Raw genomic sequence first — 15,660 nt, 5'->3', positions numbered from 1 at the left:
TTAGCAAATTTGCAGATGATACTAAGCTGGGGGGTAGTGTGAATTGTGAGGAAGATGCAATAAGGCTGCAGGGTGACTTGGACAGGTTGTGTGAGTGGGCGGATACATGGCAGATGCAGTTTAATGTAGATAAGTGTGAGGTTATTCACTTTGGAAGTAAGAATAGAAAGGCAGATTATTATCTGAATGGTGTCAAGTTAGGAAGAGGGGATGTTCAACGAGATCTGGGTGTCCTAGTGCATCAGTCACAAAGGAAGCATGCAGGTACAGCAGGCAGTGAAGAAAGCCAATGGAATGTTGGCCTTCATAACAAGAGGAGTTGAGTATAGGAGCAAAGAGGTCCTTCTACAGTTGTACCGGGCCCTGGTGAGACTGCACCTGGAGTACTGTGTGCAGTTTTGGTCTCCAAATTTGAGGAAGGATATTCTTGCTATTGAGGGCGTGCAGCGTAGGTTCACTAGGTTAATTCCCGGAATGGCGAGACTGTCGTATGTTGAAAGGCTGGAGCAATTAGGCTTGTATACACTGGAATTTAGAAGGATGAGGGGGGATCTTATTGAAACATATAAGATAATTCGGGGATTGGACACATTAGAGGCAGGAAACATGTTCCCAATGTTGGGGGAGTCCAGAACAAGGGGCCACAGTTTAAGAATAAGGGGTAGGCCATTTAGAACGGAGATGAGGAAGAACCTTTTCAGTCAGAGAGTGGTGAAGGTGTGGAATTCTCTGCCTCAGAAGGCAGTGGAGGCCAGTTCGTTGGATGCTTTCAAGAGAGAGCTAGATAGAGCTCTTAAGGATAGCGGAGTGAGGGGGTATGGGGAGAAGGCAGGAACGGGGTACTGATTGAGTGATCAGCCATGATCGCATTGAATGGCGGTGCTGGCTCGAAGGGCTGAATGGCATACTCCTGCACCTATTGTCTATTGTCTATTCATTATACAACCTAATTGAAGTAGGTCAAATGGTTCAAAGATTGAAAAATTGTGTCCAGAAACCTATTGTTTTACATGTACAATAAGAAATGAGTCATGCTAATATAGTGGGGAACTAGAAACACAAACTGCTGTGACACTTATTTTAAATAACAATATCGCTTCATGTTTTCAAAGTTGCAATATTTTAACCATGATTTAATCTTCTGATCCCAGAATAAGCAGGAGAAACTTCAATGTTTTTTTGATTAAGTTGAGAGAATAATAACCTTCTGGGTATTCTTTGGAGTATGTTGATTTGGCTTTCTGCATCTCCCCAGCTTCAAGGCTTTTAACTTCAAAGTTATCACAGTGCAAGTATTCGGTAGCAAAACAGGATTATTTAATTTTTAGTTTGATGTAGCAAAATGTACCTGTACAGCAGCTACACAAACAATGAAGTGGAAAAAAGGATTTATTCATTTCCAATAATATCAAATCTATCATCTGCTTTTCTTAAACTATAATTTACTTTTTGGCACAGAAATCATTCTTTCAAAGTTAAGGAAATTGTTACTCTCACAAATGTATAAATCTCTCGGAAAGCTAGAATGTGCCCTGAGACCTCAAGTTCTTTTTTAAGTGGTAAAGCTCAACCACAAAGTATGCCTGGGGCAACAACAGATTTACGCAAAACTAAGATGGCATCATCTTAAAGCTACAATGCAGCACTGTGTGCCAAGAACACCAAGCAATTGTGTAATCAGCAGATTAAACCCGCTTCTGTCCTCGCCATATCCAGTCATGAATGGACAGAGGAAGCCGGTGAACATCACCATCTTCAGCGACGATTTAAGGCACAATTTACGTTTAGGCTAGCTACTGTCAGCATATTGTATTATTTTGTCTAGATATATCTTGCAGTGTTATTTGGGGCACTTGGGGGCGGTCGTTAGATGCACAGGGTGGTGTATCTATATATATGGGCATAAGGGACATGAAGTGGCAGGCACAGGGAGAGAGAGCATACATATCTCACCAGACCAGGGACAGAGTAGCCAGCTACAACTTGCATGCGGAGTAAGGAAAGCCTGGTATGTTCATCTTCTTGTTTGTACAACTACTTCAATAAACAACGAACTAAACTGGAAATAACGACTGGAAGATCTGTTCTATTAGGTCTCCATAAGATCACTCCTACTTACCAGTGTAGTAATGGCAAGTGGAAAAGAGGTCACTGGAAAAGTCAGAAAGTTGCCATTACAATAAGTACAAAAGGCAAGGTTGGAGATTTGTTGTCATCAAACCAGAAGTGCTATGTGGATTTTCCATCTTGGCCTTCTTCCTGAGTCTGACCGTTACTGTATTCAGCTGATTGTATTCATCTGTCAAAGCTGAATGGTATTGTAGCTGTGCGGCGCTGCCTCAGAAAGGCAGCAGCTTCATCATGGACCCAACCACGCTGGCCATGGTCTCAGCTCACTCCTGCCACCAGGACGTACTGTAGGTATAGGAGTGGGAAAACTGACCTCCAGGTTCAGAAACAGCTTCCCCAACAATCACTGGGCACTTGAGCACTGCAAACACCAGCTAAACCACGATCTGTCTTTTTGCACTAGGGACCTCCAGCTTTTGTTTGCACTAACATTTTAAAAAATTTACTGAGCTTTCATTTGTTGTTTGTGTTCTCTCTGAGTACTAGGTTTGCAAACCTGTTATGCTACTGCAAGTAAAAATGTCATCGTGCTTTTCTCAGTACATCTGATAATTATACACTGTTGATTCTTGACGTGATCTCCAGAACTAATGATGTTTAGGCAATGTTTTCCTGCACTGCTTCAATGCCTGACAGGAAGTAAATTACCCCTGGTAGATTATAAGTGGTAAGAGTAGAATTAGGCCCATCAAGTCTACTCCGCCATTCAATCATGGCTGATCTATCTCTCCCTCCTAACCCCATTCTCCTGCCTTCTCCCCATAACCTCTGACACCTGTACTAATCAAGAATCTAACTCTGCCTTAACTATATCCACTGACTTTGCCTCCACAGCCTTCTGTGGCAAAGAATTCCACAGATTCACCACCCTCTGACTAAAGAAATTCCTCCTCATCTCCTTTCCAAAAGAACGTCCTTTAATTCTGAGGCTATAACCACTAGTCCTAGACTCTCCCACTAGTGGAAACATCCCCTCCATCCAAACCTTTCACCATTCTGTTTGTTTCAATGAGGTCCCCCCTCATTCTTCTAAACTCCAGCAAATATAGGCCCAGTGTTTCCTACTCATTCCCGGGATCATTCTTGTAAACCTCCTCTGCACCCTCTCCAGAGCCAGCACATCCTTCCTCAGATATGGTGCCCAAAATTGCTCACAATATTGCAAATTCTGTCCATAAATCAGCAAGCTGCCAACGATCTATTCACATTGAACTCAGTTCAGCCTAGGGTTGCCAACTTTCTAACTCCCAAATAAGGGACAAAAGGTCACCACCCCCGCACCCCACGTCACCTCACCCAGCGGCCACGTGCTCCCGCTCCACCAATGGCGGCCACCCGGGCCGGGAGGCAGGTTGCTACGCAACCTCCGTTCACTGAACACACGTTGCCCCGAACCCCGAACACACTCCGTTAGCCTACAGTGTCCGGGCCTACAGTGTCCGGGCCTACACTGTCTGGGCGTACAGCGCCCCCGGCCCTACAGTGTCCGGCCCTACAGTGTCCGGGCCTACACTGTCTGGTCCTACAGCGCCCCCCGGGCCTATAGTGTCCGGGCCGACAGCGCCCCCTGGGCCTAATATGAGACAAGAGCGGTCCCGTACGGGACAAACCAATTTAGCCCAAAATACGGGATGTCCCGGCTAATATGGGACAGTTGGCAAGCCTAGTTCAGCCTCTGGCACAATCATTCACCTCTAGGCCTCATTCATATGTTTATTGTCATATGCACCAGGATGCAATGAAATGTCTTGTTGATATGAAGCACTACACAGCAATGGTGCATGAAATAATGAACACAACAACCGGGTTTACTGGACTATATATAATTTTTGTTTCCTTTAGAGACACAGTGCGGAAACAGGCCCTTCAGCCCACCGAATTCACACCGACCAGCCATCCCCACACTTTAACACCACCCTACACACACTAGGGACAATTGCACATTTTTTATACCAAGCCAATTAAACTACAAACCTGTAGGTCTTTGGAGTGTGGGAGGAAACCCACACAGTCATGGGGAGAACGTACAAACTCTGTACAGACAGCACCCGTAGTCAGGATCGAACCCGTGTCTCTGGTGCTGCAAGGCAGCAACTCTACCGCTGCGCCACCGTGCCCCTATATCTTGCACTAAACATTATTCCTGTTATCATGTATCTAAACTGGATGGCTCGGTTGTAATCATGTACTGTCTTTCCAATGACTGGTTAGCATGTAACAAAAGCTTTTCATTGTACCTCGGTACACATGACAATAAACTAAAGTTGTTCCCAGAAAAAGGCCGAGAATGATCTCAATTGTGCGATCGTTTCAGTCGAAACATATTGCACTGACTGGTGCCATTTTCTCCAATAGAGCCCATGCCAGTTCCTACAAAAATAGTTGTGTAAGTCCCATTTCACTCTCTAGCAGCCCCCCCCCCCCTCAAATCTCTGTGTCATTTTTTCATTGGATCTCTGAGACAGGCCTTTCGACCCACCGAGTCCATTCTGACCATCCATTGCCCACTCACACTAGTTCTATGTTACCACACATCCACACCCACTCCTACACACGAGGGGCAATTTACAGAGGACCTATTAACCTACAAACTCCCATATCTTTGGGAAGTGGGTAGAAACTGGAGCACACCCACGCAGTCACAGGGAGAACGTGCAAACTCCCCACAGACGGCACCCGAGATCAGGATGATCCCTGGTCTCTGGCGCTGTGTGGCAGCAGCTCTACCCGCTGCACTACTGTGCCGCCCTTCTGCTTTCTGCGTGTGATTTGAATGCATTGTATCATTTAATCTTAAATTACAAGTGTAATTGGCGACTTCACATTTGTCTGCATGAGTTCTGAATCAACCTTATTCGGCAACCTCTGCTGGATTGAGGCATCTTGTACAATCGTAAACATTCATTCACTTTGCTGCCAACACATTGTGGATGGAAGATAGACACAAAATGCTGGAGTAACTCAGCGGGACTGGCAGCATCTCTGGAGAGAAGATAGACACAAAATGCTGGAGTAACTCAGCGGGACAGGCAGCATCTCCGGAGAGCAGGAAGAGGTGACGTTTTGGGTTGAGACCCTTCTTCAGACTGAGGATGGCTAGATAGAGCTCTTAAGGATAGCAGAGTCAGGGGGTATGGAGAGAAGGCAGGAACGGGGTACTGATTGAGAATGATCAGCCATGATCACATTGAATGGTGGTGCTGGCTCGAAGGGCCGAATGACCTACTCCTGCACCTATTGTCCATTGAGTCATCTGTAAAATGCATTTACCAAGATCTTTCTGGCACCACCCCCTGTGGTACAGTTGAAATTCTGCCAATGATTGTAGAGGAAAGTTGTTGTTAATAAAAGAGAAAGACATTTCAGAGTCACCTGTATGGCACTTGTCATCATCAGAACAGATACAAGGGAGATGAAGGAACTTGGAAAATGCAATGGGTCCTTAAAGGAGATGGGGGAATATAATTGAGCTAGTTGGGGGAGTATGTGCGCTTGTTATGGACAGGTGCTTGGAATTGATTTTCAAATGCTACTTAGTTGAATGGCCACAGTGAAGAAGTAACAAATTTCAATAATTCTATTGTCAAACTGATTTTAAGGTTTTTATTTGTAAAGTCGCTATTATGCAGAAAGAATGTAAGTAGACCCATGAAAAAAAAAACAATCAGAGAAAACGCTACCCTTAAGATAAATTAAATCCGTCATTCAGTTATTTTTGTTTGGTGTACAAAGGATGTTGACAAAGTATTCAATATTTTGAGCTTTATTTTCTGATAAAGTGCTGTATGGTTTACATGACACTACATTTTTTGCCATAAAGTAACTTACAATGCATGCTATGCAATTTAAGTTTCACCCTAAGTCATAATGGAAAATAATGTAACATTCAATGAAGACACAAGGGGCTGCATATGCTGGAATCTTGCATAAAACACAAAGTGCTGGAGTAACTCAGTGGGTCAGGCAGCATCTCTGGAAAACATGGATAGGTGACGTTTCACAGAGTGCTGGAGTAACTCAGCGGGTCAGGCAGCATCTCTGGAGAACACGGATAGGTGACGTTACACAACGTGCTGGAGTAACTCAGCGGGTCAGGCAGCATCTCTGGAGAACATGGATAGGTGATGTTTCAGGTTGGGACACTTCTTTGAGCCAGAAGGGTCTTGATGTGAAACGTCACCCATCCATGTTCTCCAGAGATGCTGCCAGGCCCACTGAGTTACTTGAACATTTTGTGTTCTAATATTCAATGGTCAAATTGATCGAATCAAAGACTATTATCTATTCCTACATGTCAGGCACAAGGAAGAAAAATTAAGCTTCTTAGCTTCTCCCTGATTCACTATAAATAATTTATGAAACATTTTTAAACAATCATATGCAATGCATTATTCACTTTAAAATGGTCCTGTTATTTCTACCTTGTTTTTATTTGTGGTCTCGGCACCTGCACATATTCTTGGTTCCACCATTTTCCCACCTTTTCCAAATCAATAATTGTGGAATCAAGCCTAGAATTCACCAGTTTTGGATTATTGTATATCTAAATCCAGACAAAATTTCATAAATGTACCTTTCAAAGCATTTTGTCTTATCGCAACTAAATAAACAGAAGCCTTATACATTAGGATAAAAATCTGCCTCCAATTCAGTTACCAAAAATAATGAGAAATGTTGTTCTCTGAAAATTAGCTAAAAGCCATCATTAAAATAATTAGCCAAAAAATATTGTATAAATAAACCCATTGTCTATAGAGCACAAGGAAATGTTCATAGTGGGTTACATGTAGATAGATATCGTTGTATGGATTAATTGATGAGCTGCTCGGTCCAGAATTGTCCAATAAAGGTTGTGACGTTCATGTGCAAAAAATTAGAAAACATAATGCTTACTTTTTGTTTATTTTTAGAGGATTAACGGCAGCATAGTGGTGGAGCTGCTGCCTTAGAGCGCCAGAGACCCGGGTTCAATCCTGACCTTGTCTGCGTGGAGTTTGCACGTTCTCCCTGTGAGAATATGGGTTTTCTCCCACATCCCAGACATGTGAGTTTGTAGAGTAATTGGCCTCTGTAACTCATTATTGCTATTGAGGGAGTGCAGCGTACGTTGGCCAGGTTAATTCCCGGGGAAGGTTGGACTGACATATGATGAAAGAATGGGTCGACTGGGCTTGTATTCACTGGGATTTAGAAGGATGAGAGGGTTTCTTATACAAACATATAACATTCTTAGAGGATTGGACAGGGTAGATGCAGGGAAAATGTTCCCGATGTTGGGGGAGTCCAGAACCAGGGGTCACAGTTTAAGAATAAGGTGTAGGACTGAGATGAGGAAAAACCTTTTCACCCAGAGAATTGTGAATCTTTGGAATTCTCTGCCACAGAAGGCAGTGGAGGCCAATTCACTGGATGTGTTCAAGAGAGAGTTAGATTTAGCTCTTAAGACTAAAGGAATCAAGGGATATGGGGAAAAAACCGGAACAGGGTATTGATTTTGGATGATCAGCCATGATCATATTGAATGGTGGTGTTGGCTCGAAGGGCCAAATGGCCTCCTCCTGCACCTATTTTCTACGTTTCCGTTTGACAGAGGGAGGTGGGTGGCTGGAACGCACTGCCAGGTGTGGTGGTGGGGGTGATACGATAGTGGTGTTTGAGGGACTATCAGGTAGATACATGGATAAGCGAGGTTTGGTGGGACATGGATCATGTACATGCAGAGAATAGCTCATTTCAGCATTGTGTTCGGCACAGACATAATGCACAGATGTAATGCTACGGTGGTTATGGGAGATTTCAACATGCAGGTAGACTGGGAAAATCAGGTTGGAAATGGACCCCAGGAAAGAGAGTTTGTAGAGTGCCCGAGATGGATTCTTAGAACAGCTTGTACTGGAGTCTACCAGGGAGAAGGCAATTCTGGATTTAGGGTTGTGTAATGATCCCGATCTGATAAGGGGACTAGAGGTAAAAGAGCCATTAGGAGGCAGTGATCACAACATGATAAGTTTTACTCTGCAAATGGAAAGGCAGAAGGGAAAATCAGAAGTGTCAGTATTACAGTATAGCAAAGGGGATTACAGAGGCATGAGGCAGGAGCTGGCCAAAATTGACTGGAAGGAGGCAGGGAAGACGGTAGAACAGCAATGGCAGGTATTCCTGGGAATAATGCAGAGGTTGCAGGATCAATTTATCCCAAAGAGGCGGAAAGACTCTAAGGGGAGTAAGAGACATCTGTGGCTGACAAGGGAAGTCAAGGACAGCATTAAAATTAAGGAGAGGAAGTATAACATAGCAAAGAAGAGTGGGAAGACAGAGGATTGGGACTCTTTTAAAGAGCAACAAAAGTTAACTAAAAAGGCAATACGGGGAGAAAAGATGAGGTACGAGGGTAAACTAGCCAATAATATAAAGGAGGATAGCAAAAGTTTTTTTAGGTACGTGAAGAGGAAAAAAATAGTCAAGGCAAATGTGGGTCCCTTGAAGACAGAAGCAGGGGAATTTATTATGGGGAACAAAGAAATGGCAGACGAGTTAAACCGTTACTTTGGATCTGTCTTCACTGAGGAAGATACGCACAATCTCCCAAATGTTCTAGGGGCCGGAGAACCTAGGGTGATGGAGGAACTGAAGGAAATCCACATTAGGCAGGAAGTGGTTTTGGGTAGACTGATGGGACTGAAGGCTGATAAATCCCCAGGGCCTGATGGTCTGCATCCCAGGGTACTTAAGGAGGTGGCTCTAGAAATAGTGGAAGCATTGGAGATCATTTTTCAATGTTCTATAGATTCAGGATCAGTTCCTGTGGATTGGAGGATAGCAAATGTTATCCCACTTTTTAAGAAAGGAGGGAGAGGGAAAACGGGTAATTATAGACCAGTTAGTCTGACATCAGTGGTGGGGAAGATGCTGGAGTCAATTATAAAAGACGAAATTGCTGAGCATTTGGATAGCAGTAACGGGATCATTCCAAGTCAGCATGGATTTACGAAGGGGAAATCATGCTTGACAAATCTACTGGAATTTTTTGAGGATGTAACTAGGAAAATTGACAGGGGAGAGTCGGTGGATGTGGTGTACCTCGACTTTCAGAAAGCCTTCGACAAGGTCCCACATAGGAGATTAGTGGGCAAAATTAGAGCACATGGTATTGGGGGTAGGGTACTGACATGGATAGAAAATTGGTTGACAGACAGAAAGCAAAGAGTGGGGATAAATGGGTCCCTTTCGGAATGGCAGGCAGTGACCAGTGGGGTACCGCAAGGTTCGGTGCTGGGACCCCAGCTATTTACGATATACATTAATGACTTAGATGAAGGGATTAAAAGTACCATTAGCAAATTTGCAGATGATACTAAGCTGGGGGGCAGTGTGAATTGTGAGGAAGATGCAATAAGGCTGCAGGGTGACTTGGACAGGTTGTGTGAGTGGGCGGATACATGGCAGATGCAGTTTAATGTAGATAAGTGTGAGGTTATTCACTTTGGAAGTAAGAATAGAAAGGCAGATTATTATCTGAATGGTGTCAAGTTAGGAAGAGGGGATGTTCAACGAGATCTGGGTGTCCTAGTGCATCAGTCACTGAAAGGAAGCATGCAGGTACAGCAGGCAGTGAAGAAAGCAAATGGAATGTTGGCCTTCGTAACAAGAGGAGTTGAGTATATGAGCAAAGAGGTCCTTCTACAGTTGTACCGGGCCCTGGTGAGACCGCACCTGGAGTACTGTGTGCAGTTTTGGTCTCCAAATTTGAGGAAGGATATTCTTGCTATTGAGGGCGTGCAGCGTAGGTTCATTAGGTTAATTCCCGGAATGGCGGGATTGTCGTATGTTGAAAGGCTGGAGCAATTAGGCTTGTATACACTGGAATTTAGAAGGATGAGGGGGGGATCTTATTGAAACATATAAGATAATTAGGGGATTGGACACATTAGAGGCAGGAAACATGTTCCCATTGTTGGGGGAGTCCAGAACAAGGGGCCACAGTTTAAGAATAAGAGGTAGGCCATTTAGAACGGAGATGAGGAAGAACTTTTTCAGTCAGAGAGTGGTGAAGGTGTGGAATTCTCTGCCTCAGAAGGCAGTGGAGGCCAGTTCGTTGGATGCTTTCAAGAGAGAGCTGGATAGAGCTCTTAAGGATAGCGGAGTGAGGGGGTATGGGGAGAAGGCAGGAACGGGGTACTGATTGAGAGTGATCAGCCATGATCGCATTGAATGGCGGTGCTGGCTCGAAGGGATGAATGGCCTACTCCTGCACCTATTGTCTATTGTCTATTGTCTATTGACATTGTGTGCCGAAGGGCCGGGTCCTGTCCTCCACTGTTCTACAGTTGTCAAGTCAATCTATGTAAAATATCTGTTTGTATTTCCCAGCAGCGCGAAGCTGGGGAGGTTTATAAGAACCTCGCTTTTTCTTGCGCCGTGTCACCCCCCAGCCCACAGCGCACACAGAGACCACGACCATCACACCCAACATGAGCAGCGGGACCAGTAGCACCTTCACGTCCACATGCCAAGATGCCATGGTAGTCTGGTTGCCGGCCGTGGACGCTCCGGAGCTGTTGGCTTCTCCCAAAGAGAAGGCGGCGGCCGTGGACTCGGGGTAAGCCGGAGCTTCAGGGGTTGCAGCGACGAGCCAGCGGGAGGGCGGCGACGAGATTTCCAGCCCAACCTTCGGGTCCAGCTCACCTCCTGGTCGCCCTGCCCAGTCGCCTTGACCACTGCTGGCTGGCTCTCTGCCAGTGACGGGCTCCGGCTTGGCTGGAGAAGGGAGCGGGGTCCTCTCTGGGAGCGACGCGGTGCTGAGCCCGTTGGAGGTGGAGAGAGAGGATTGGGACGAAGGCGGGACGTACCTGTTGGAGGAGCGTAGCTTGTCCGCAGGGAATCGCGGCCTCGGCCCTCCCGCTTTGTCAGGCCGGCCTCCAAACACAAGAGAGTCTGGGTCCTCTCCTACAAACCAAGTTCAGAGAAAATCATGGGACCTCATTGAACCATCGGCGCTCTCTGAGATGCAAGTGGCAAACAAACGGAGACCCTGAGAGAGAGCTAGATAGAGCTCTTAAGGATAGCGGAGTCAGGGGGTACGGGGAGAAGGCAGGAACGGGGTACTGATTGAGAATGATCAGCCATGATCACATTGAATGGTGGTGCTGGCTCGAAGGGCCGAATGGCCTCCTCCTGCACCTATTGTCTATTATTGTCTGACTGGACAGGAGAGATTTGCAACAAAGACCCGCACATGCTGAGTTACGTCAGTAGACAGACTCCAGCACTGTGTGTCTTGACATTGTAGACATAGAAACATAGGTGCAGGGGAGGCCAATCGGCCCTTCGAGCCTGCACCGCCATTCAATATGATCATGGCTGATCATCCAACTCGGTATCTCGTACCTGCCTTCTCTCCATACCCCCTGATCCCTTTAGCCACAAGGGCTTGATATCCCTTGATTCCTTCAGCCACAAGAGCTAAATCTAACTCTCTCTTGAAACCATCCAGTGAATTGGCGGCGCCGCGTTGCAAGCGAGCGTTGGCTCTGAGCACAGTCCCAGTCACGGAGCACAGTCCCAGTCACGGAGCACAGTCCCAGTCCCGGAGCACAGTCCCAGTCACGGAGCACAGTCCCAGTCACGGAGCACAGTCCCAGTCACGGAGCACAGTCCCAGTCACGGAGCACAGTCCCAGTCCCAGTCCCAGAGCACAGTCCCAGTCACGGAGCCGACCGACACTTGGGTTGTTTCTCTTTCCACAGATGCTGCCTGACCAACTCAGTATGTTCTGTGCAGGAAGGAACTGCAGATGCTGGCTTACACCGAAGATAGACACAAAATGCTGGAGTAACCCAGCGGGACAGGCAGCATCTCTGGAGAGAAGGAACAGGTGACGTTTCGGGTCTTGATCCGTCTTCAGTCCCTGAAGTTCAGGTGAAGCGGACCCGCACTCAAGTAACCAGCTGCTCTGTTTATTTTCACATTTGCAACCAGTATATAAATTATTTCCATTTGTATTATTCATTCGCGTGAAGGTTGGAAACGGTGGCGCCATTACCTCTGGTCACGTTAAACAGTGTAACGTCAAGCGTTCTCCTCATTATGCAGCTTTGCTGACTCGGACAGTACAGGTGCAGACAGTTGGAGGCGCCCTGAGCCGGGCCCGAGCTGAACACGGCCACGTTACAGGTGTCTGCAACCAACGAGAAAGCGTCACAGGTTCAGCACAACAGTCCTTCGCTGAGTGGAAACAGGTTACAAAAGGGGTGGACACAAAATGTTGGAGTAACTCAGCGGGTCAGGCAGCACCTCTGGAGAGAAGGAATGGGTGACGTTTCAGACTGAAGAAGGGTTTCGACCCGAAATGTCACCCATTGCTCTCCAGAGATGCTGCCTGTCCCGCTGAGTTACTCCAGCATTTGTGTCTATCTTCGGTTTAAACCAGCATCTGTAGTTCCTCCCATTTATTGTGTCCTTTTTTAAAGCTGTTACAATTCACAGTTTTTATTTTACAATTACATGTTCCATGTTAGAAATGAGGTGCCACTTTTAGTTTCATGCGCCCAAATTTAGATTGCAGCTACAGACGTGGCAACTTAGTCACAAACTAATCCGAATATTTATTCAATGAGTGGAGACAGGTTACTAGAGGTTCATTATTGTCACGTGTACGAGGTACAGTGACAAGCTTTGTTGTGCATGCTGTCCAATGAGCTCACATATACCTTAGTATAAGAAAATAACTGCAGATGTTGGTACAAATCGAAGGTATTTATTCACAAAATGCTGGAGTAACTCAGCAGGTCAGGCAGCATCTCTGGAGAGAAGGAATGGGCGAGGTTTCAGACTGAAGAAGGGTCTCGATCCGAATCGTCACCCATTCCTTCTCTCCCGAGATGCTGCCTGACCCGCTGAGTTACTCCAGCATTTTGTGTCCACCTTACATAAATACAATCAGGTCAAACTCGTGTGCAATGGGGAGAGGTTTCCTGACAACTGGAGCGCGCCAGCATTCAATTATCGAGCAGCAGATAAGACGGGTGGTTTAAATTGGAGAGTGTGAATGAATGGGGCAGTGTACATGTTGTGCAGAGTTGAAAGATCATTCGAGCTGGAGGGTCCCGTTGAAAGGAAAAGGGCGCCGCAGTGATTGATGGCGCTGAATGCGGTGTGGAGTGTGTGGGGATAGGTCGCTCGGCCACTCACTCCCCGGGCCGGCGACTGCCTGTTGAACACAACGAGTATTGTCCTCAGCGCCTCGCCATTCAGTTTCACGAACCTTTCAGCGTCAGCTAAAATGTCCGTTTCATCGATCTGCAACTTTCCTTATTCTTCCAATCAAACCTGCTTCTTGAATGTCCCAGCCAGCTCTGTTTACACCTTAGAGTTGCTGCCTCGCAGCTCCAGAGACACGGGTGCGATCCTGAAGAAGGGTATCCACCCGAAACGTCACCCATTCCTTCTCCCCAGAACTGCTGTCTGTCCCGCTGAGTTACTCCGGCATTTTGCGTCTATCTTCGATCATAACCTCGGGCGCTGTCTGTGTGGAGTTTGCTCGTTATTCTGTGGCCGCGTGGGTTCCTCCCACATCCCAAAGACGTGCAGGTTTATCGGTTAAATCGGTTTCTTTAAATTGCCCCCTCGTGTGCAGCGAGTGGATGAGAAAGTGGAATAACATAGAACTAGTGTGGTCAGGCAGCATCTCAGGAGAGAGGGAATGGGTGTCGTTTCGGGTCGAGACCCTTCTTCAGACTGAATGGGGCGATGCACATGTTGGGCAGAGTCGAAAGTCCATCCGAGCTGGAGTGTCTCGTTTAAAGGAAAAAGGCGCCCCGTTCTTCAGTCTGAAGAAGGGTCTTGACCCGAAACGTCACCCATTCCGTCTCTCTTGTGATGCTGCCCAACCTGCTGAGTTACTCCAGCATCTTGTGAATAAATACCTTCGATTTGTACCAGCATCTGCAGTTATTCGGAATTTAGAAGATTGAGGGGGGATCTTATAGAAACGTACAAAATTCTTAAGGGATTGGACAGGCTAGATGCAAGAAGATTGTTCCCGATGTTGGGGAAGTCCAAAACTAGGGGTCACAGTTTAAGGATAAGGGGGAAGTCTTTTAGGACCGAGATGAGAAAGTTTTTTTTCACACAGAGAGTGGTGAGTCTGTGGAATTCTCTGCCACAGAAGGTAGTTGAGGCCAGTTCATTGGCTATATTTAAGAGGGAGTTAGATGTGGCCCTTGTGGCTAAAGGGATCACGGGGTATGGAAAGAAGGCAGGTACAGGATACTGAGTTGGATGATCAGCCATGATCATATCGAATGGCGGTGCAGGCTCGATGGGCCGAATGGCCTTCTCCTGCACATATTTTCTATGTTTCCATGTTTCTATTTTCTTACTCTACAACTAGTGTGAGCGGGTGGTCGGTGGTTGGCGTGAACACGATGGGCCGAAGGGCCTGTTTCCATGTTAATCTCTAAACTACAACTAAACAAAACTTCGATTGTTTTGGAAACACGAGACGCGTTGGGCAACGAATTGTCACCGTTTCACCAGAGAGTCAAACCTGGTTTGGCCGCCCGGTGATTGATCACACATCATTATTGGGTTATATTTAATAACTACCTCGGCTGTCAGCCCACTCCTCAATGTTTCCGCATCCCCCCCACCCCCCACACACGCGAGTGAAGCGGGCAGATTGTGGAGTCGGGTTGTGGGGACACAGCAATACTGTGTAGTGACCATCCCCGAGGGCGGGATGAGCGCCTTCCTCCAGCCGCCGGTCACGGTCACACTCACCGTTCCCAAGCCGGCAGCAAGTCCGAGTGCAGTGTCCGGCGCTCTGGGCGCGGTAGTCGTTGAGAAGCTGAGCCCCCCTGCTCCGGGACAGCGGGAGGTCAACGAGAACACCAGGGAAATGCCTCAGCCAGCAGTCTCTGTAGAAGACGGTGGGCGAACAGCGAGGCATCGACCTCTGCGGCACCGGGAACAACATCAACAGGACCAAGGTGGGAATCATTGTCAAGGCTGTGCAGTAAACTGAAGTCGCAGGGAACGGCAGGCGCTGCTTTACAACATGAGACACAGAGTGCTGGAGTAACTCAGCGGGTCAGCTCAGGCAGCATCTCTGGGGAACATGGACAGGTGATGTTCCGTGTCGGAACCTTTCTCCAGGCTGTGTTCCGTGTTGGCGTGTCCTCTACCAAGTCTTTGCTCGGGTGAAATGCCACTTTAGCGCCTGAAACGAACATGTCCCCCATGGAGCCGCTTCAACATTTTAATTGCAACAAAGAAAGTGGGAGTGGATGCGGCCGCTGATGCTTTTTTTTTGCAAGAACTAATTCTGGGGTTGTGGCAGGTGAATCTCCGGTCAATCCGCGGAATCTGTTCCCCGAAAGCCTGGTTTTATTCCAGCTAAAACCTGCGCCGGTTACAAGTCAAATTGGAATTATCGAGATTATAAAATCGAATGGACATCGGTTGTATAAAATAAAGTTTATTACATTGACAATAAATCTAAAACTTATCGATAGTTTTTGTAACAGTTCA

At 46.7% G+C, this 15,660-nt stretch overlaps 1 protein-coding gene across 1 annotated transcript; it reads right to left on the bottom strand.

The window, feature by feature from the left end:
* Nucleotides 1–10,465: 10,465 nt before the first annotated feature.
* On the bottom strand, nucleotides 10,466–15,130 carry mansc4 (MANSC domain containing 4). Its single transcript, XM_078417452.1, has 3 exons — nucleotides 14,911–15,130; nucleotides 12,173–12,307; nucleotides 10,466–11,076 (listed from the first exon to the last, which is right to left on the bottom strand). The coding sequence occupies exons 1-3, from the start codon at nucleotides 15,128–15,130 to the stop codon at nucleotides 10,466–10,468; spliced, it is 966 nt and encodes a 321-aa protein (XP_078273578.1).
* Between the last annotated feature and the right edge of the window lie 530 nt (nucleotides 15,131–15,660).

The sequence above is a fragment of the Rhinoraja longicauda genome, chromosome 20 (genome assembly GCF_053455715.1).
Source record: "Rhinoraja longicauda isolate Sanriku21f chromosome 20, sRhiLon1.1, whole genome shotgun sequence".
Taxonomy (NCBI): Eukaryota; Metazoa; Chordata; class Chondrichthyes; order Rajiformes; family Arhynchobatidae; genus Rhinoraja; species Rhinoraja longicauda.
This window is presented reverse-complemented; position numbering and strand designations above follow the sequence as displayed.

What these genes read in the sequence shown, in the direction of transcription:
- mansc4 (XM_078417452.1), bottom strand. Translation starts at nt 15,130, where the DNA reads ATGATTCCCACCTTGGTCCTGTTGATGTTGTTCCCGGTGCCGCAGAGG. An exon ending in TTGCTGCCGGCTTGGGAACG is followed by an intron (nt 12,308 to 14,910) that starts GTGAGTGTGACC and finishes CGTTGGTTGCAG; the next exon opens with ACACCTGTAACGTGGCCGTG. An exon ending in ACTGTTTAACGTGACCAGAG is followed by an intron (nt 11,077 to 12,172) that starts GTAATGGCGCCA and finishes CTTGGTTTGTAG; the next exon opens with GAGAGGACCCAGACTCTCTT.